At 45.9% G+C, this 23,086-nt stretch overlaps 1 protein-coding gene across 1 annotated transcript in view; it reads right to left on the bottom strand.

Moving 5' to 3' along the window:
• Nucleotides 1–6,633: 6,633 nt before the first annotated feature.
• The window catches only part of LOC146177185 (neprilysin-1-like), a 51,386-nt gene continuing 34,933 nt past the window's right edge, over nt 6,634–23,086 (bottom strand). Inside the window, exons 5-8 of the mRNA XM_084581484.1 lie at nt 21,516–22,584; nt 17,492–17,923; nt 14,057–14,242; nt 6,634–7,558 (exon numbers count right to left, since the gene is read on the bottom strand). Of these exons, the coding sequence (XP_084437610.1) occupies nt 7,370–7,558; nt 14,057–14,242; nt 17,492–17,923; nt 21,516–22,584 (1,876 nt within the window). The 3' untranslated portion in view covers nt 6,634–7,369. The remainder of the gene's footprint in view (nt 7,559–14,056; nt 14,243–17,491; nt 17,924–21,515; nt 22,585–23,086) is intronic.

Here is a 23,086-nt window from a genome sequence, read left to right as displayed (position 1 = left end):
TAGCTTACCAGAATATTGGCAATGGAGCGTGGTGTGGTGCATCTTACTGTCATGTAGGTTTCTTGAACACTCATTTATATGAACCATCATAACCCTAATAAAAAAAAACGTGATATAACGCTAAATCTTCATGAATTGTTGTTTTTAAACCAACTCATACAGTATAACCATGCCGATGTTCGACGTATTTTTTAGGATCAAGTTTTCTTAGCCCATGGCGCTTCTTTGACAACTTATTTTTAATATCTATACGTTGTGTGCAGAGACTGTTCCTGATTTGTGTTTTGCACGAATTTCCTACACCGTTTATTACATAGTTTTCAAATCCCTTCCCATATGTTGGTATTGAAGTAAGAAACTGCCAACATAACAGCAGGCTGCGGTTGAACCTTTAAGAAGAGGTGTACGCGGAGCACGATGTGATTGTATGCGAGGCACATTGTGTTTCTCATAGTAGCGTATGTACCGAATACTCAGCTTGTAGAAAGATTGCTTCATTGAATGCAAACAATGCCAGCAGCAGCTTTTGAAACGTTCAGATCGTGACCACTGTTATTGGACAATTCGGGCAACAATATGCCTTCTGGACTATTTGTGCAGTTTGGGTTCGGGTTGAAAACAGTGCTACGAGTGCATTGGTGAGCCTCCAACCACGACTCGGATGAGCGCAATATGAGACTGAATGCAACATTGCGAAGTGCCTGAATATGATCAAGAAGAGCCCAATAGGTGGCATTGGTTTAAAAGCTTGATAAATAACAGTTGATATCGCATTCCGCGCCAGTGCCACTTGCTATATGCGGCAGCCTTTTTTGCCCTCACACTGAAGATGATTTCGGCTTCTTAAACGCATTTTATTTGCTAAATTGTTCTCTTGCTTTTATACGCAAATAACAATATATTTTACAGACGTTGCTAGGTGTAGAAATTGCCCGAAAGTAATTTTATTAAACAGAAGCGCACGTCGTCCTCTTTATTTTTGTAACTCGAAGTCACTGTAGCAATACATGCTAACCACATGATCCTCGGAATCGATTATGTAATTTTTAGCGTATTGTAATTCCCCGAAAACTGCAGCAACGGAAATACTGATTTTGTCACCGTCGCGTCCTCTTTAGTGCGTTGAAATAAAACGAATAAGAACGCATTTGAAGCCTGTAATTCTCGTCGCTTAAGTAACGCAATCGAATAACGCTACTTATCTTAGCACTAAAACGCGTGTTCGAATCCTACATGTATTAATCCTGTGAGTGCCACTTCTTTATTTTATTTCACAACGTCCAACTAGATTACATCTATCTTGGGGTGTGTTCCCCTTTAGGCTACATAATGTGATGGTTATTCTTCATAGCCGCAAAACCAGCTTTGAACACAGCCAGGAGTTAATCTATGACAACGGTTACAGTATGCAAGTACCTTCACCGTAAACAATTCCTGCCTTCAGTGAATTTGTTGCCTTTATGTTGAATTCAAAGACATCTCTCTGCAACAATCGCCGTTTATCTCACAGAGAGACAAACAGTGAGGAGAAAGAAGTTGCGGGACCCTACCGTTCAGAAAACGGAAGTACGCCGCGCTGATATCCAAGTTACCTTATTCAACGTACCAAAGATTGCTCGATGGACGCAATATATGTAATAAGATTTCTACTGTAATCTAATTATTTAATTATTGATTTGGTTACTATCAGGGCCGTTGAGACGTTAGATAGGCGTAACTAGTGTACAAAATAAAATAAAATAAAAATAATAAAATAAAACAAAATTTTTTACCATAGCTTATAAATAATATAATAATAATAATAATATTAATAAAAACAAAAAAGGAAAATTTTTAACATAGGTTACGAAGAAGCGCATGTTTGAATGCTTCGGGTTCACAATCGGAGAAATTCACACGAATAAAAATAATTCCCTAATTGTGCATTTCGATTTACGTACTGCGCTCTATGCTAGAAAACCACTTTGTGAGGGTTCTCACGGGGCTCTGACTCCGCACTAATAGCAAAACGCCTCGCCGCTAGCTCTGACCACATCCGTGGCAGGGAATAACGAATCAAGGAGGCAGTCAGCGGGCCAAGCTGTTTATTGGGAGTTCCCAACATTCTTCCTCGGTGTCGTAGCAGCATCCGCGCGCTCCGGCGATGCGGCGTCGTCTCTCTGGATGCTGATGCTGTCCGCCGAGATGAGAAGGGAGGGAGAAGGAGGAGCCGCCCGGCACGCTACGCCAGTTCTCTAACCACCGCCCTCTCCGTCACAGCTCCGGGGAAGTGAGGCCAGGAGGGTAAAGATGCGAAGTCCCCGTAAAGGAAAGAAGGAGCGTGTTCACCGCGTCTTGCGGGCGAGAGGAATGTTGAATTCCCACAACGTAAGGCTTTATTGACTTCTTGGAATAACAGGTAGCGCAAAAGGAGAAGGGCGGAATAATGGACACAAGGGACGAATGGATTTATTGACTTTATTGACTTCCTTTTTGTTGTGTTTTATATTTAGTGACGTACTTGGCACTCCGTTGCAGAAGTTTTGGGAAACGGCAATACTGCTACTTTGTACTACCCTTGGTGTCACCTGTTTTGTTATGACGCCACATCGGCATAGAAACCTGTGCGTCGGTGCTGGAGGCTGAAACGCACAATTTCATAATGTTACCTTGAAGTGAAGAAGATAGAAAACAGCCTTTTGGCCGTTGAATGACTAATTTCGTGCCGTAGCGACATGCGTGAGAAGGAACATTATAATTAGTAAATGGAAAATACAATTTCAATTACTCATATGACGTCTTCCATTATGGCTGTCAGACAGCTGACAGCAGAAGCGGGCCTGAGAGGCCTACCAAAACCTCCTAAGCTCCGCCGAATAGCACAATGCTGCCAATTCCAGGTCCATGCGACAACACGATGATAGGGTTTTCGGAGTCGATTTCGGCCGGCGTTTGGTTTTATGTGCTCCGAGCTATCATGTATCAACACAAGCCGAAAATAACCCCGCAAACGTCGCACCACGTTGGGACTCCGACGGCTCTTGCTCCACGCCTGAGTGAGCAAGTGAGCTGACAGGCTGATCTACGCGCTTTTCCTCGGAAAACGTGGTTGGTTTCATTTCGTTTGTGAGGTTAAACGTCCCAAAGCGACTCAGGCTATGAGAGACGCCGTAGTGGAGGACTCCGGATATTTCGACCCCCTGGAGTTCTTTAACGTGCACTGACATAGCACAGCACACGGGCGCCTTGCCCTCCTTCTCCATGGAAAAGCTTCCGCCGAGGCCGGGATTCGATCCCCCGTCCTTGAGAACAGTTGTCGGGTGCATTCCTCCGAGACAAGAAGCTTATATACCGCGGAGGAGGAGGAGGAGGGCAGTTCTTAGAATTGTGAATATACGGCAACAAAGTGTTACAAACTTTTATGGCCATTCCTAGCTGTGAAGGAGGCAGATAAGAGTGCAATGGGTTGGAGAAATGTGTTACAGCATTGCCGCCCAGTCAGTTCGGCAATAATGAATTCGATTTCTGTTCAGGTAGTTTCATGCTACACATAATTACTCAAAATAGCTGTATCATGCCAGTGCTTTTTTTGTAGTAGGAAGCTTAAGGAAAGGTAGACTATAAATTGAAGGCATAACTGCGATGTAAACCTAAAGAGGAGCCTTCACAAAATTACTCTGCAGATATTTCTGCTAAACGCTACAGTCGAGAAGAAAGCAAGACTTCTCTTTGTCAAGCTGCAGTGCTGCAGAAAGCTCCGTTCTTCGAAGCGCTGGTCTATAATAAAATAATATCTTATTCGGACATGAATCATGTACACAGAACATGCCCACGGGAAGAGGCAAAAGAAAGAAGCTGGTGGCATTCTTCCTGACGAGGCTTCACCCCGGGTCACATACCAATGGCAGAAGGATGGACGAGGTCAAGGTCAGTTTCACTAAGACAAAACAAAACATAACCAATGAAAAAAAAATCCCATAGATTATATTTGGCAAGCAAAGTACATCAGTAACGCTACAATTCGTGACACAAAATGTAAACAAAACATGACAAGCACTACAAGTCACATAGATTTGGTGCATTCCCAAGAAGTGGAAAAAAGCAATTTCATTTTATTTTAAATTGAAAAATAGTTTTGCTGTTTATAGCATCAATTATTGAAGGATAGGCTTTGCATACTATACTAATTTGGTTATCTGTATGTTGGGTGCCGTAATTAGTCCGGGCGCGAGTGGGAACAAGAGAGGTAACACGCAGGCTGTAGCCAGTATTTCTGTTCAGATGCAACAACATACTTATGGCACACAGGGAATGGAGGAATATGTAGGGCGTGAAATGAGTGGTGATCGTTTCAAGGGTTTGTGGAACAAGCGCGTGAAGCTTTTTTTTAAAGAAAATAGCCTGAACAAGTTTTGTTGCAAGACCCCAGATTAGATTACAGTACACCAGTCGAGAATAAATTAGGGCAAAATACAACAGTTTTTTTTTATCTGCAAGGGCAACAGAGAGGCTTAACCTGCGCGCCTGGCTATACGTACAGCAAAGTTTGCATATAGGTATATAAAGAAAGTCAACGTGATTTCCAATACTCCAGTTCGTCTGTATCATAGCTGCAGCGGATGCTTTTTGAGAAAATATCGGAAAGGCAGTTAGTGTTGCTGATTAAGCAATCTACGGCTTGTGCCATTAAAGGTTCTTCCTCCTTTCCCTTCCCAACTCATTCTCACCTCCTGGACACCTACAACAACACGTCAGGCTTCTGGGCACGCTGGATCTAGTAGTTTTTGCGCTTTTCTTCCGTAATAGGTCCTCTCTGCCCATTTTTCCCGCTTTTAATTTGTATAATTTGTTTTTGCATATTTGGTCTTAATTTTTTTTAGGGCGACCGTCTCACCCTTTCTTTTTCATTTCGTTTTTGCCTTCGATAGCCTCTGGTTTGGTGTGGTCTTTCTCAGACATTTACATACCTTTTATGTATAGATAGTTTTACAATAAAGGGGTTTATTGTTGAACAGTAGGTTTTAGGAGATCCATTTTGTACCCGTGACATAACAAATTTTATTTGGGACTGCATGTTAATTACATATGATCGTCTAAGCACGGCTCAGCTGTCATTTTTCTATGCACAGACAGTTCTGAGTTTACGAGCTAAGACCGCAGGCTAACCTTGTGGATGGGAGACAGCTTAGGTGCGATGATAGTGCAGAGCTGCACGCATGTATCCATAGCGTGCTGCCTAGAGTGAATTATAGCTATAGTTATGCATACCCTATAGGCGCATTATGCGAAGACTGAGAAATCGAAGACTGCCCTTAGGGTGCAGATGCAAACCAAAAGTTGCGATTTTGCCAGAAGCTGTTGGTAAAATATTATTTTCTTGGCAATTAACTTCATTCAGACAGGGTGGGATCACTGTTCAGTCCTCGTCTGAGGAAGACCAGGATAGCCACTGTGGTTGACATCGAGTCAACGTGAGTCAATCTCTCTCTAATTTCATTCTCCCATTAGCATGAATGCCTTACTTGCATCAAAACGGTGGAGGAAGGAATTATACCAAAACTATAACTTTGTATCCAATCAAAATTGGAGAGGCAGCAATTTTCTTGTGTCTACCCATTTTGAATCCATCTGCAGGTTACGGTTGTGGCTAGTTTGCGATACGGATTCAAAACGACGACATATGTATGCCTCCAATTGAATGCCCTTAATTGTAAGCGCAGATGTCAATGCACAATCTTTTCTTCAAAATAAAGCAATGTTCATTTCGGTGAACGCACACTTTGCCAAGCTGTGTTCCAGTCTTTCAATGCTTTGCCACCAGGAAAAACCATGCGAAACTGTCCTTTCCGGCCTCGTAATCAGTTTATTCGGATTTTTACCTGACAGGTGTTTCTACTATCATTTATATTTGTCTCTGGCACCTTGATACACCAGTGGATATGTACTTAGTCTTCATGCCATTGATGTAGAGTGAATACAAAACATTGTTATTTTTTCCAGTGAAGTACATAATTACAATGTACACCGGCATTTAGTATGTGGAACCGAGATGTTCCCAAATTGAACGGTTGAACGAAAAAAATCTCCAGCAAAAAACACATCATCTCAGTACCACTGTCAGTTGTGAGCAGTCTTGGCCTACTGGCTGAGACTTCATACCACAAAAATTCATACTCCGGCTAGGTTACTCCACTTTCTGGCTATTCAGTGGATAATTATACGGAAAACATCTTGACCAAAAATGCTTGCCCGTATGCTCTTGCTGCTTATCAGGGGTTGCAGGACTTTAGAATCAGCAAACAAGTCTTTTTTACCAAACGTTATTAAACAAAGGTAAGGCTGTTCATACGCTTCGCTTCCATGCAACCTGCAAAAATCGTTCATTTCGTCCACCGCCAAATACGCGCACATTATTGAGGCTTGAATACTCTCTGGAACGAAAGGGTGGGGGACACCAACCGTGGTACCAAGCACATCGAGACGGTAGATCACGTAGTGCATGGTATGCAGTCCGGCCTGCTAATTTATGGCAGCGCTTCGAAAACGAGCACAGAAATCGCGCCAGTATATTCTTAGCACTCAGCCTGTATCAGCATGCACTGGCGTAACCGGCGTGTGTCGCTCATGAAGTTTCTGACCCGAGGAAGGCACCTCGTAATTCGGCACTCAGGTCTTGAACGGCCCCCATCCTAGCCGTCATTGCAGGCTAATCACGATCACAAGTTAGAACCCACACCCAACAGTTCAAACTGGCTGCGCGAATCATCCAGCAGAGGACACTGCGAAGAATTGCGGCATTTTCAAGCAGCATTTACAGTAATTTTGTGGAGCATCTAAGACTCCTCATCGTAAATTGTTTTCAACAAGATGCGATATCACTACAAACGCAGTCCACCAGAAACACCAACGCGTCTTTGCCTTTAGGCACATCGCAAAGTCGCTAAACACTTCAAAAGGAGCGCTTCAGCTGCAGGCTGCGGAAACATAGAGGTAACATCACATTTCAATACAAAAAAGCAGCTATCTAGAAAGTATTACAGAATACAGGCACAGACCAAGACAATCAATAACGACCTTATCCCATAAAGCACGTGTAAACAAATACCAACGTTAAATGTACATCACCAAACTAAAGAAACTTTTTTTTAGCAAGAACGAAAGTATCAGCTCAAAATCACGTGCGAAATGACAGTTCATGCAGATATGTCAATGCACCATGATTTCCGCAAGATTGTAGTGGCACACCAGCCCTAAATTATATGAAACTCAATTAACAAATGCAATTCACCTAACCAACAACACAGTAGATCTTGAATAAGACAGCAAGTTGAACGAGGCGGGAAAAACAAAACATTATGTAGATCGGTGGATGGTGCGGGATCCTAAGAGGTTAGTCGAAAAACGTGCACTTCGTTATCGGGTTCAAGTTTGATCCCGGGTGGCACTTGAACGCTTCTGCGAATGGCGCGAAATTTGCCACCGCCTTGTTGCAGTCGCCGCCATACAAGTTGTCGTCTGGCGTCTTCGAGCAGCTGAGGAGGCAGGCGGTGATGAAGAACACTTTCTCCTCTGTCAGCTCCTACATCAAAGAAAGCGTACTTGGTGTCATTGATATCCTGCATTAAGGCTGCGTGAAAAGGTTTGTAACAGATGCATGCACATATTTACTACCTATTATTGCTGTTTCACCTCTCGCAGTCTTTTGCCTGCTGAGTTGCTCCGTTTCTTCGTGCTCGAACAAGGAAACAGTGCGCACAGACCCACATTCGGCACATTGTAGTCACGGCGAAATATAACCAATAATCGTCTGAGAGGCCCCATGTGAGCAATATGCACCGTTTCGGCAACGCTACAACAATAGCTGCCGTCACAACCCGTCCTCGCGGGTAGCTCTACGCGCCAGCTCGATTTCGGCACTTGAATGGTAGGTCGCATATAAGGATGGTGACAAATTAAGTATCGATAGGACCTAAAACTGAAACCGCACAATAAAACTGTATGCCTTGTTGCTGACGTTACATGACCGCAGGTGAAAGGTTTTGAAAATGTGTGCACTACAAATATGATTTTATGTAAGTTTCCCGCCGTCACGGATTTCATTAGATTAACATCCAGTTGCTCTTCCAAACCATCAAGTACCAAAATATCCCCTCTAATTAAAGTCGTCAAAACAGCAGTCATGTCATATGGCCCAGCTCAGTGAATACACTGCGCAAATCAGTTTTGTACCTCTTTCTTCTCTGTGCCAAAATTGACCAAATGTGGACGTAACCCCGATTGCTTGCGTTTTTCTGAAGTATTGCGGTCATCTTGCCGAAAGTTAGGGTACAGTATCAAATATGACAACAAACGTGACAAATGGATCGTTAGTAGGAGTTTCTAAGACAGGCACTCCAAGAAAGAAAAAAAAAGTTTCTCACAGTCGCAATGATATTAAATTCTTCATGCCGAGAGTTAAATTACGGCTTCCGGGGGCCCTTCAACATGCACTGATATCGTACAGAACATGTGCCTTTTGTATAACACAACGGTCGAAATAATACTTTCTATACTGAGGTAGAACCCGCTAACAGGATCAACTACTGGACAGGAAAGATTCAACGCAAGAGCGGCGGGCGCTTATGCAGATCATTGACACACGCCATAGCTTAGTGCTGTCCTACTAGACACGAACGCGAGCTTCTGAAGCCGTTTAAAATAAAAAAATATGACTTGCATAAGTGATCCATCCGTTGTGATCATCAAGAAAAAGCGCCGTGCCTCGTCGGGTACTTAAATTGTGACCTTATTTGGTTTTGTGCACGTGCACCTGGACAGGAAGGTGATTTTAAGTACGTGGTAGCGTCAAGAATAAACCAGTTCTATTCCGGCGGCTGTGTGCGTGCTTTCTCTAGTCTTGCGTCCTTATTCGCTTTCTTTCGTATCCCGTTGCAATTGCAACCTATTGCCCAAGCGGTGGCTTTCTAGAGCATCTGCTTCACATTTGGGAGGTAGCAGGTTCGTTTTGAAAATTGTGGAGGCGTTTCTACAATGATAAGTGGTGTTTGTCAAAGACATTTGAGGCATGTTGCGTTTCACGACTTCGTTTCATGTGTGCATGGAGTCCTCATTACCTCGGACCACAAGTGAAACCTCATAGGAATATGACATCACCCATCCATCATTCTCACCCTATCTCTCGAACATGATCTTCCCCCTTCCCCAGTGTGTAGTAGCAGGCCAGGGTCTCTTAACCACCGGCCGACCTCTCCATCTTCTCATTCGTTTCCTGGTTCTGCCGGGTAACCACCTGTTTGCAATAGGTACAACATTTTTCCCGGCCTGCTGATCGGCTCTTTTAGGGTGAAATGCTTGGGAAAGGGGTTAAGGTCCCAAAAAGGGCCATGTATGGAAATTTTTCCGCAAGACACGGTAAAAATCACTGATCAGTCAGCACAATTTTGCAATCCGTACTGTGTTGCCCACCGTCCACGTGATGTCTGACACAGGGCACAAACTATGCGATGTAAAAATCCACAAAACTTCAATTGTCACGATGTAAAAATATCGCAGATCAAATGGGGCATTCGAGAGCATGGCGAAGCGTTGAGAATTCTGCAACGACGACAACCCCTGTCATGCTAGCTCCCCTTGATAACTTTACGATCCCACATTCTTTACCTAAGGCATCTGCAATTAAAGCTTTCGCAAGGTTCCGCTCAACGTACATGGAATGACCTAGTCATCAGTTCATAAATATGTCGGCGAAGTGGGCCAGACTTTTGAACGTTACGTGAGATATGCGCTTATGCAATCCAGCCTCTAACACGACATTGCAAACGCATTGGAGCCTTTCGGCGAGTAGAAATGATGGAGATGCCCCTCTTTCGTCCAGCCAAGAAATAAGTAATGATTTAGGTTTTGAGTGTGGCTGATTTTACGCCGCTCAGTGGTCCTCCAATTCATGTTTTGGCCACCACAATTCTTTTTTTTTGTCTCCAGAAAATTTACAACCAGGATTCTCCTTGCTGAGGTCGCAATATACAAATGGATGTCCGAAAAAGAAAATTCAATATCCTAACTTTGGTCAGTATTACGCGCTCATTTCTATCAATATAAAATACATTACTTCTCTTGCCAAAGGTTGGGTGCTCCGAATTGCACCACTCAGCCTTTTCTTGCGCTACGTACAACTTTGGACAAAAGTCCCGAAGCCGCGAAATTTCGTCTCACGGCTCCATTTCGTCTCAGCCACGAAATGGAGGCGTCATACCATCTTTCAAAGGAAAAGGCATATCATCATCATCATCATCATCATCATCATCATCATCATCATCATCATCATCATCATCATCAGCAGCAGCAGCAGCAGCAGCAGCAGCAGCAGCAGCAGCAGCAGCAGCAGCAGCAGCAGCAGCAGCAGCAGCAGCAGCAGCAGCAGCAGCAGCAGCAGCAGCAGCAGCAGCAGCAGCAGCAGCAGCAGCAGCAGCAGCAGCAGCAGCAGCAGCAGCAGCAGCAGCAGCAGCAGCAGCAGCAGCAGCAGCAGCAGCAGCAGCAGCAGCAGCAGCAGCAGCAGCAGCAGCAGCAGCAGCAGCAGCAGCAGCAGCAGCAGCAGCAGCAGCAGCAGCAGCAGCAGCAGCAGCAGCAGCAGCAGCAGCAGCAGCAGCAGCAGCAGCAGCAGCAGCAGCAGCAGCAGCAGCAGCAGCAGCAGCAGCAGCAGCAGCAGCAGCAGCAGCAGCAGCAGCAGCAGCAGCAGCAGCAGCAGCAGCAGCAGCAGCAGCAGCAGCAGCAGCAGCAGCAGCAGCAGCAGCAGCAGCAGCAGCAGCAGCAGCAGCAGCAGCAGCAGCAGCAGCAGCAGCAGCAGCAGCAGCAGCAGCAGCAGCAGCAGCAGCAGCAGCAGCAGCAGCAGCAGCAGCAGCAGCAGCAGCAGCAGCAGCAGCAGCAGCAGCAGCAGCAGCAGCAGCAGCAGCAGCAGCAGCAGCAGCAGCAGCAGCAGCAGCAGCAGCAGCAGCAGCAGCAGCAGCAGCAGCAGCAGCAGCAGCAGCAGCAGCAGCAGCAGCAGCAGCAGCAGCAGCAGCAGCAGCAGCAGCAGCAGCAGCAGCAGCAGCAGCAGCAGCAGCAGCAGCAGCAGCAGCAGCAGCAGCAGCAGCAGCAGCAGCAGCAGCAGCAGCAGCAGCAGCAGCAGCAGCAGCAGCAGCAGCAGCAGCAGCAGCAGCAGCAGCAGCAGCAGCAGCAGCAGCAGCAGCAGCAGCAGCAGCAGCAGCAGCAGCAGCAGCAGCAGCAGCAGCAGCAGCAGCAGCAGCAGCAGCAGCAGCAGCAGCAGCAGCAGCAGCAGCAGCAGCAGCAGCAGCAGCAGCAGCAGCAGCAGCAGCAGCAGCAGCAGCAGCAGCAGCAGCAGCAGCAGCAGCAGCAGCAGCAGCAGCAGCAGCAGCAGCAGCAGCAGCAGCAGCAGCAGCAGCAGCAGCAGCAGCAGCAGCAGCAGCAGCAGCAGCAGCAGCAGCAGCAGCAGCAGCAGCAGCAGCAGCAGCAGCAGCAGCAGCAGCAGCAGCAGCAGCAGCAGCAGCAGCAGCAGCAGCAGCAGCAGCAGCAGCAGCAGCAGCAGCAGCAGCAGCAGCAGCAGCAGCAGCAGCAGCAGCAGCAGCAGCAGCAGCAGCAGCAGCAGCAGCAGCAGCAGCAGCAGCAGCAGCAGCAGCAGCAGCAGCAGCAGCAGCAGCAGCAGCAGCAGCAGCAGCAGCAGCAGCAGCAGCAGCAGCAGCAGCAGCAGCAGCAGCAGCAGCAGCAGCAGCAGCAGCAGCAGCAGCAGCAGCAGCAGCAGCAGCAGCAGCAGCAGCAGCAGCAGCAGCAGCAGCAGCAGCAGCAGCAGCAGCAGCAGCAGCAGCAGCAGCAGCAGCAGCAGCAGCAGCAGCAGCAGCAGCAGCAGCAGCAGCAGCAGCAGCAGCAGCAGCAGCAGCAGCAGCAGCAGCAGCAGCAGCAGCAGCAGCAGCAGCCGCCTGACTATACCCACTGCAGTGCGAAGGCCTCTCCCATATTTCTCCAATTAACCCAGGTCTGTGCTAGCTACACCCACTTGACCCCTGCGAACTTCTTAACCTCATCCTTTCTGCCGCCCCCTGCTACGCTTTCCTTCCCTTGGAATCCAGTTCGTTACCCTAAGCGACAATTGGTTATCCTCTCGTCGCACTACATGGCCTGCCCATGCCCATTTCTTCTTCTTGATTTCCACTAGAATGTCAGTAACGAGTTTTTTCTCTGACCCAATCTGTACGCTTCCTATCTCTTAACCTTGAACGTGTCAGCTCCCATTCCTTTCTAGGAGTTAAATTCCATCACAACCTAGGCTGGAGCGACCACATAGACCACACCCGTGTCAAGATAGCGAGAGCTATTGGTATGCTTTCCCGGCTTCGAGATCTTATACCTTGCTCGCTGAAAAGACAGTTGTATTTCTCTCTTATCCATTCTCGCATCAGTTATTGTCTTCTTATCTGGGGTACTTGTAACAAAACTGACTTAGAAAAAATATCAGCCCTCCAGTCGCGTGCAGCTCGGTTACTTTTACCTGCAGGAAACAACACAAATAGCTGCTCGGCAAATACACAGTCTCGAATGATCCCTGTGAAAATCATGTATGAACTCAAAATATGTGTGTTTATTTATAACGAAATAAAAACAAATTACATTAATTTTTTTAACACGTACCTAAACAGATCTACTGGTTACAGCTTGCGTCAAACTTCTGTTGTGGTAAATAGGCCTCGTACTAACTACGGAACACAATCAATTGAGCATCAGATCATGTTGATGTGTAATTCTCATCCGTTTGTAATAGATGCAGCTAAAAGTAGTTCCACGCACAGGGGTTTTAAACGCATCTGTTCGTCTTTCTTTTTGTCTAACGTTGTGTCCTAACAAAATGCTTACTTCTGGTTCCGTTTGATGTAACCCTGCTGGGGGGGGGGGTTCTGTGGTGCGGTGGCCTCATAGATTGTTCATAGTAGGATGTCGTGCGGTCTGTGTGGCATATCGTGCGGTCTGTATGATATGCCATACAATTAGTATGATATGCCGTGCGGATGGGGTGGTGTGTCGTGCAGATTGTGCGGTGTTCTGTGGTGGATGGTCTGTAGGGTTGTTGGAATGCTGTATCGGTTCGAACAACCCTAATGTATTGCATTACTGTACCATTTTGTATATGATTTAGTGTGTATTATTATTTTATTATCTGTATATATTTACAAGAACTGTTTATGATGCGTCTGTTTTGTAAGCGATGGCAAAGACAGCCTTTTGTTGTTGTACAATGCAATACCGCTCCTGCTGCTGTACCCAGGCGAGGACAAGACCCAGTCAGGAGGTTTAGCACCTCCTTTTGTCTTGCCTCGTGGGCAATACCTGTATGTTGCCCGAAGGAGAAATAAACAAATAAACAAAAAATTTTACCCCTGCCATTTTGTAGTCCATAGCCCTCTGCGTTGTCCTCAAGTTAAGTAGAACCCTCTTGGTTAGTCTCTACGTTTCAGTCCCGTAGGTGAGTGCAGGTAAATTGCAACTGTTGTATACTTTTCTCTTGAGCGATACCGGTAAGCTGCTAGTCATAATCTGCGAGTGCTTGCCAAATGCGCTGCATCCCAATCTTATTCTTGTTATTTCCTTTTCATGGTCCAGATCTGCGGTTACTACCTGCCTTAAGTAGACATATTCGCCTACTACTTCCAGTGCTTCGCTACCTACTTTCTACTTTTTCTGTCTAGGTCATCAATAAATATTTGCAGTTCATCCCCCGAGTTACTTAGCAAGGCAATGTCATCAGCAAATCACCAAAGGGCATTTAAAATGTTAAAAAAGTATTTGTTACGAGAATAATATACTGCCTCATAAAACTTCACAGCCCTTTAGTCTTTAATGGCTCCGTGACGGCTCCATATGATGGCTGAAACAAAAATTTCTCATCTGCAGGACTTGCGAACAAGTTGTTACATTGAGTCGTATATTACGCAAGCCACAAACGCATTCCTAGAAGCAGCAAACATCAACCTATGTAAGTTTCGTGCACATAATATCCCACGGCCATGTTAGCGGCATATTTCAAATCACCCACTAAGGATAGCTGGAGATCGTCGTTTTGGAGCTCATTCTTGAAGGCGGCGAAAGCGACCTCCATGGCAGGCACTTCTGGAAAGATGTTGGGATTGCCACCAGGCAGACAGCCTAGCACGCGGTCCTTGAAGGTGCTCTTCACGGCTTCGCTCAACCATGATGAGACAATCTTGCCCAACGGGTCCACCTGTGCAGGAAAGCTGGATTGAGCTTCATTTTATCAGTACGCAACAGTTTAGTGGTTCAAAAAAGAGGATAAAAGACAGACCTCAATATAACAACGAACATTATGAGCATAAGCTAACGGTTGGTGGTGGTCAAAAGGCAGTTTGTGTGATAGAAATAAACTTTTCCTCTCTTTTTGCCTCTTCCCTAAACTCAGAAACTTAGTTTGATTCAATTAGTTTATGCAGTTTTCTTGCGTGCAATATATATATTTACAAAGAAACCAAGCAGTTTCTTCGGAATTTACATATTATACTTATACACAGATTGGTCAAAACAGCTTTAAGGTTACGTAACGTAATCACAGAAAATATGCCAAACCGGTTTACTGAGCGTCTTGAAAAAATTCTCAGGAGTAAGGTTAGCATCGTCTTCAAGACAACAGTCCCACTGAGCTAAATTATGACTAAACATTTTGTGCTTTCGCACTGGATGCGCTTAGCAGAGGTAAGACCTGTAATTAGTTTCTTTCTTTACATACCATTTATAATGCTGTTTGGCTGATGAGGCGATCCTGTGGATTACGTCATAATCTTGGAACTCGCTTCTAGGGGAACTGGCAACTCGACAATGTCGCGTGCTCCTGTAATGTCACATAAACTGCTAACCAATCAGCCCTCAGCCATGCAAACTGGCAAAACATCCACCTACCTACCTACAAAATTCCCTCATTGGTCAAGCGGTTGACATAAGGTCGAGTGTCGTGGCCGAGTACTGACGGATTGACGTGCGCGTGACGTCACTTGAAATTTTGACCTCTCCAACCAATCAAAGTTTTGCGCCACTACAGTCGCAGTTCGCTCTCAAGATATGACACGTGTCCTAAACGACGTACGACGCCAAGGCCGAGATTTTTCTCTGAAAATAGTTTATAATGCTATTATATTATAAAATTATTCTTCAGCGAATATAACATTCAGTACACTCCCACAAAAACGAGAGTGTTTTTGCAACCCACGCCAAAGTATGTGCTTCGTTCCGGCAACCCAGTCCGCAGAAATGCGAAAGAGAATGGGCAGGCAAAGGAACTGCAGATGCCGAAAGAGCACTCATGACAGGGACGCAAACCTTAGCGCTGCATTTACTGCAGTAAGCCACTAACTTCGTTTTATCTCGTACTTCTGGGCCTTTCATATGGAACTTCGCTTCCAACCCGGACTGTGCGTGCTCCAGGAATGCTGCCAGATTTCAATCCCCTGTTTTCCCCATAACTTGAGTCAAGGTTTCAAAAATTAAATACTTGAGTTAAGCCAAGAAATGCCTTTACCAGCTGCTCTGCGCAACACAGGCATCTTTGTTTGGGGAATAATTATTTAAGTTATTTTTCTAATTTACTTAATATTGACTTTAAAGAGTAAATGTGATTTGCAACAGGTAGAGCACCTTCAAAACCTTCCATCTCTTATTTTCGGTAAAGGAAGCCGCGCATGTGTCTTTTTTCTGAACAAGAAAGGAAGCCCGCGAAGTGCAAAAACAATCACGTGTCAAGCGCACTCGCGCGCCGCGATTGTGCTGCTCCCAAGCTTCATTGAGTGAGCCAAAATCACCTTCGGTCGTGACTCAATGGCCTAGTTAAAGCGCGAGGCTGATAAATTAGCGAAGCTGCAGCCCGCTCAGCCGGCGCGTTGCACACGCTGCAGCTTGCACGCTTGCACCGTTCACGTGCGCCGACTGGCTCGCGTGAGCGAAAAAGCACCGCAGATATATCTGCTTGCCGCTGCACACGGGCCAGCTGGTTTCCTGAACTCAAGCCATGATTTAAAGTAGCACTATCGTCGTGCGCGCATGCCCCTGTTGCGTGATTTTTTTTTTAATTCGTGGGCTTTCTTTGGAACTCGGAGAAAAGATACGCGTCCTACTTTCTTTCCCGACAAGACATGTCATAGGGGTTTATGAGCAGGCTCTTAAATTTTTTAATTGTACATATTATCTATCGTCAGTATATATCGATTATCCAAATTAACTGTTTCTGAAACACATATTGCCAGTGATGCGTAATATGGAAGGCACCTGTTCGCAACTGGTTCCGTGGCCAATCTCAAAAATGTAATTTTTAACCCGTGGCCCAAGTTAGCCGGGACGCGTGGTAGAAATGTGTAGAACTCTGCGATTGAATGTCGTTTACTGCATGATTTATTGTACTTGTGTACAACTATCAACATTAGGATTGATGTCGGTGCCTCTAAGCGATCCAGTCATCGACACCAGTGAGCAGCACTCCATCATAGGAATGTTTTCAACAGGCAATTCCTGTTTAAACGCTGCAGGGCTAAATAACCGTTTCGCAGAAAATACACCATCGACGTTATTGCCGTTAGCGAGAAATCCCAAGCAAGGGTGACGGTAGTTTGCAGACCACCCGCTGATAGGTCAGGTGCTTGTGCGACTTCGCAAGACCACGCGACCTGCTATTGTGGTGGGTGAGAAAGCAATCGAACTCACCAGGGGCGTTGGATCCAGCGCCAGGTACGCTAATCCTAAACCAAGCAGGCACGTTCATATACGGATTCGTGAAGCGGAGCTTGCCACATAATGGGCGGTCTTTCGTATAGTGTAGTATCGTAGGAAGGCACGCTAATGATTAGGTGTGAGATTACAGTGGCAAAAGTTAGGGGTCCGCAACTATTCGAGTAGTAACAAGTATTTAATTCAAGTAAAACCGGCAAGTCAAGCAGCAGACAGGAGCCGCTAAAGCAGTCATGTCATTCACTTGAAGGTGGAGCTTAACCTTACCAATAATTGTTTTGCATTCAATAAGATGAACAAATTACAATTAATGATTTGTATAACAGGATAGCTAATAGCAACGAAAATACCTCATAAAAGAATCAAGCATGGTCCGTGCGTTGACTATCAGCTTATACTTCGGAATGAGCCAGCTAAGATATGAAACGTAATCAAGGCTAACTTGGGAGTAATAGAACTATGGCCACATTTAAATCAATAGCGTCCCACGTCATTCAGCTGTCCGTCCCAGAGCGTCATTCTGGGCCGGCTACAAGAACATTGCAGAGGCTTTGGAAGCGGATCCGTTTAAAGACGTTCGCCGTGAACTGGTTGCAACGGCTCACTCTTACACGGGAATTCAGAACTAACGGCATAGTAAAATCCATGCAATGTAATCGAAAGTAAAATGTCGCAGAGTGTACAACAAGACTAGTCAGGACAACGAAACTGTGAATTGCGTTTCCCGTATACAGATCCCGCTTACCTTGACACCTTCGCTGTCCACAGCGCCGACAAGCTCGTTTGCGTAAAGATAACCCAGACCGCCGTATAACATGGCCTTTGTGCCCTCCTTGTAATATAACGGCGGGGCCAGAGCTCCCAATGACAGAGAGAGCTGGTTCAGTACGTGAACGTATTGAGCGTACGGCTGGGCCATACTTTCTCCGATCCGCAGCTGCTGCAAGCCGGCGTCGGAGCCGATGAGGCCGCGCAGACTGCGCCGAGTCTCAATCCAGAAATGGGCGAAGGAGGAGGCACTCTCGGGAAACTTGGTGTACGCCTCCTCAAGACCCTCAGCAGTGAGAAACTTCTTATCCGGCCACAGCACGCTGCGCACGGCACGGATCTTCTCGGCCGCGACACCTTGAGTCGCATTGTCCAGCCATGGTACGGCAGATGCCTTCTCGAAGGCAGTCTGCGGAAGCATGAAGCTCACCTGTATGCTCTTACTGCGTGCACGAGACGACAGAGATGCTAACGTGCCGTCTAGCAGTGTTCGCGCTGTGAAGATTATATATGAGAGATGCCTGGAACCACACGCGAAGAGGATGACTCCCTCTCGACGACCCACAAGGCTTCCAACTTCATCCGAACAAAACGTAAACGATAGATTCGTCAAGAACATTTTATCCAAGTGCTACGCGGGATCACGACGGCCTAAATACAATAATTGTTAGGGGAATTCCTTTTGAAATATGTCGACGAGTGTCATCACGCCCGGAATTTTATTTTTTAATCTGTTTTTTTTTTATTCGGTTGATTTCTTAACTCATAATTTCCAATGGGATTCTCAAATTTGTAATATAGCAGTTGCTAATTTCAAGGCCCAGCAAGTTTTCATATATGTATATATTGGATCACCGGCCACTCTTTAAGCCCACAATCCTTTCTTCCGTTTTTACTAACATCTACAGCACATACATTGTCATTACATTCATTAATGCTTAAGCATATGAAATTGGTGGTTGTGACACTACATCCATGGACAATGTGGACAACCATATTGCGGCAAACTTTGCGTTTGAAGTGCCCAGAAACAGTGCTAAAATTATGTTATTTCTCGATGTTAAACTCCGCGTTTGAAGACGCTATCTGGCCGGATCCGCATAAAAATATCGCTCACTGGCAAGCACAAAAGTAACAAGCGTTTTGGATCACAGACCAGTGAGCTGGAAGGAGCTTTGCGTGCCATGTCGCGTTTAACGTGATCTGTTCACGTCATGTTACAATAAGCTTATGAATAAAGACTATGCATTGTTTTAAGCGTTGGTTAACCAAAATGTTTACTCTGCGCAAAAAAAAAAAAAAACATATCGGAATTCACTGCTTTAGAGAAAGTGAGAAAAATACGAGGTTAGGAATGCCAGCATATGTCGGCACTGTAATCAATCGACAAGCATCTTACGCCAGTAAACATTTGATGCAATGTGGACTGGATCGACAACCGAAGTTGCTCAATATAAGTCTGGCGCCTGAATAAAAACATTTGCAAGCCGCTTCTTTGGCTATTATAGCCATCGTTAATAGCAATGGGCAACATACGGAAAGGGGCAATAACTCGGCAGTGTTCGAAAACAGTGTCACTTGAACGTACTGCACTGTGCTAAACAATGTGCCTACCTTACGACATAGAAGCGTGGCTTAACCATTCTATAATACTTAAGGTCTACGTACTCTATGCCGTCACGCGCCTTCTCTGAGCTTGGGTGGATCCAAAAAAGACGGTCGAGATAGTCCATGCGCCATATATCGGCACTGTGCGTCTTATGTGAGCACAAACGTTCTGATAGCAAGCAAGAATGATAGTTCTCACGGGGCTATTCGGTTTTAAAGAGCACGCATGTGTTGCATATGACCTCTAGAAAGTTTACCTACAAGTAGATAGAAAAGGCGTGGGCGGTAATCAAAAAAGCTACCCTGAGAGGAGAAAACAGATGAGAAAAAAGACGAGAAGAAGAAAGGAACATTTAGTCACAATATGTCACTGCAGAAGACTGATATTAGCTAACAAAACAGAGCCTTGTGTGCTTTCAAAGCAGTTGACAGGCCAAGGATTGTATCCGCCAATAAAGGGCGAGGATCGAGACGACCAACGCTCAAAAGCGTGGGAGGCTGCTGCTTTCTGAGAAGAAAATATTTATAAACCCCTGTCCCAAAATTTAGAAATATTCAAATAAGGCACAGTGGAGCCATCAGAAATGAATGTGAAAAAAAGGCACGCTGTTCTGCGACATTTTTACGCTTGCCAACTTTTCTTACTGGGCGAATCAAAATAAATATGCAGCCGTACATTCGTTTCCACTGGTTACAGCCTAGAGTCTAAGCCGCCAGAAAACGTTGGCTGTGGCTTAGCTCTGTTTAACCCTGGTTGAACTGCAAAAGCAACTGCTACATGATTATACTTGCGGCCAAAGGGAGAATGGGATGCATAAGTTCACTCACCGGTGTTACATCATTTTTTGCCACAGCCAGTCGCGCACAGAACACGCACTTTCAAAAAGGTTGTTCGTGAAGCGGTGGTGAAACTCGCGTGGCAGACTAGGGCTCGCCCACTCTTCGTGCAAAATCTGCGCGCCGGCCACCTTCCCCATCTACAGGCTCAACGATTAAACCGACCAGAGCCCTCGTCTTTGTTTTCTCGAGACGTGCAGCGAGCTCTTCATTCGTTGCTTTTGCACGCCGTCTCCTGAGGCTTTCTTTGCGCCTGCCAATTGTGGCTACGGTACACGAGTGTGGAGTGAAATGTTTGGCTGCGTGCGACCGAGCGTTGCATCGAACACAACCAGCGTTCCGTTGAACGCATCAATTGCACCGGCGTTTTAGGCGGTGGTAGTAAAGACGGTGGTAGTAAAGGCGGTGGTTGGTAGCCTGACATCAAACAACTAGAACTCAATGCCTAAGCACAAGCACTTTATTTCCAAGAAGAAAAACGTTTCCTCGAGCTGGTCCCTTGAGACCTCTTCAGGTGTTTACATTTCCTCTGGCTCTGGGTTTCAACTTTGCATGCCGACCAAAGCTATGATGACATCATAGTGAAGGAATTTTATGCACATGCATGTTTCAGCGATTTAGTATATGAGTAGCAGATGACGTCGCAGTCAATACATTGTTTTATTTACCACTGCCTCTTGAAAATGCACGGCTAAACCTATCTCAGAAGCACATATATCGATCCTATACAGCCCTTGCCCCCACGCATTCAGAATTGTTTTTAAAATAAAACTTGATTAGGTCATATTGAGCCCCACACTTATATACAATTTAAAGCAAGTCATGTTGTCCGCACTTCTCTTTCGTATCTTGTTTTCTGCAGCCAAATGTGCACACAGTACTCTATGTACCGATTGTTTCGCTCTGTCCATTGCCTCCTTGCGCATTGAACACTTAAAACTCTGAAGGACACCTAATACGCGACTTCGAGGGTATCACGTTATCTTTTAGTGGCTACCACCTGTCCATTCCCTTGCTGCATCGTTTTTTTTTTTTTGATAACATTGCTACTAATTTAATCATTATTTTTGTGAACCTGTCATCCAAGATACTCTTGTAGGTTTTCAAGTTAAATAAAATGTCATTACACGTACATAAAAAGCCTCGCATAAATCAAACCGTACGAGCATGTCTGTTGGGCGCAGCGTGTCCCCACCTCGCAAATCAGAAAAAATGATTCCAACAAAAGCCTGCGCACTACCCAGCGTTGAGTTGTACAGTATGTTTCAGTCTATATTATTGCCACAATTAATCAAATGGCTATTGGACATTCGCCCAAAGTTTCTCAGAGAGACATCAGAGATACAAACGAAGTGGTCTTCCCTGCTGCGACATATATCTCGCTTTGTAGATAAAGACAATAGTCATCCACCTCCGATGGTATCGGCGTTCTTTCCTATTGTCAAATGTTGCATAAAGACGCTAATAGCGCTTACGTCTTTTATACCCGTCATCCACCCTTCTCTGCTACAGTTTAAAATCAAGGATTTAAGAATTGTTCAAGTTTCTGCCCTTACCTGTACGATGTTAGCCAGCTTGGCGTCAATGATCCGACGCTCCTCATCAGTGAAGTAAGTCACCGCCGCCATAGCGGCCACCAGTACTTTGTAGCTCGCCTCAACCTGGCTGGCGCAGAACAAGGTTCGCACTTGATTGGCTCGGCGCTGACTTCCATGCAAAATGAGCAGGACAGCGTCGGGGTTGGCGACGGCTGCGTACGCCTCCAGGAACAGCCACGCCAAATTACGGCGCACGCTGCTATCATTGAACTTGCCGAAAATTTGCAAGGTCGCATCGAGCAGGTCCAGGTCACTTGTGAGCAATAAATCTTCCATCGTGAAAGGCGGCTCAATCTTGAGCATTCCGTCGATTACATATTTTAAGTAGGCCGCGTTCGTGAGATGCAGGACTTTGCCCAATTCGCCCAATGGCATTACGGCAGGCACTCTCACGTTGCCCTTGCTCGACGAAATGAACACGTCAAAAATCTGCAGGAGCATACTGTAAGCTTCCTTAATTCTTTCCGGCGGCAGCGATATGTGTTGGTCCTTAGCAAAATGCTTGAAGATAGCGCTGTAGACTCTGTCGAAAAACTGCCTTGGTATTTGTCTAAAGATGGTTCTCCACTCCAGCATAAGATTGTTCGCAGAGAAGAATAGACGTCGCTTCTGGCCGTCATCCGCCGCGGATGGGAGTAAGTTGAGCGAAAACCAAAGGTTGACGTTCCAGTTGAAGGCGAGGTCGAAGAGAACTTCCACTGGAGTACTTCCTGTAGCATTTTCTGGCGGATCCTCTGGCCAGCTGAGGCCATGCTCGCTCATGAAATTCTTCAAGACGCCTACTTGTGAGCCCGTCTGCGTCATGCAGCTGTTGAACATGGCAGAAGCTTTTCTTCCGGCGGGAAGCCGGGCGAGTCCCTCTGCTAGTGTGTCGGGTACCCTCGCCAGCCACGACATCACCATGTCCGTAAGCACAGAGCGAGACATGTCAGCGAATTCTTTGCGGGGCTCCCAACGACTGCAGACGTGCGCAGTGAAATCTTTGCACGGATCCACGTTCATGTCCAGCTGGAGTTCGATTAGGGCCCTATCAAAAACACAAAGACATGCGACTCAACTGCACATCCCCGCCCTGTGTCACACAGCATTCAGACCACAGCTTAAATGAGAGGGGGATACGTGTACCCTACTACTTAGACCAAGTGTTGCGGAACGAAGTGACATGTGTCGCTTTCTGAGTGCGTCACCTTTTGGAACAATGGCTTATGTAGCGCACAAGCTTAGGATTTTACACAGTACCTTCCGCTTTTTGCGACGTTTTCAAAACTGTAAATTCACACCAAGCGGATGGTTGAACACGCGCATACGCCTTTCTCTTCTCTTCTTCATACGGCCTAAGTATTCCAGCGAGGCTTCGGACGACAAATGTAATACACAATAGTTTCATCTGACCAGCCGGATAGTGTCGGTAAAATTCTGGAGATGGAAATGCCTTAAGGAAACAACGAGCAGGAGAACGATCCGATGTTTGGCAGATTCAATATTATTTCCCAGTAACATTGTTGTACAGGGAACCAAAGCATCAGCTG

Source organism: Amblyomma maculatum, chromosome 10, assembly GCF_055883805.1.
Source record: "Amblyomma maculatum isolate TAMU_Amacu chromosome 10, ASM5588380v1, whole genome shotgun sequence".
NCBI classification, from domain to species: Eukaryota; Metazoa; Arthropoda; class Arachnida; order Ixodida; family Ixodidae; genus Amblyomma; species Amblyomma maculatum.
Note: the sequence above shows the minus strand (reverse complement) of the source record. Positions and strands in the feature narration are given on the sequence as shown.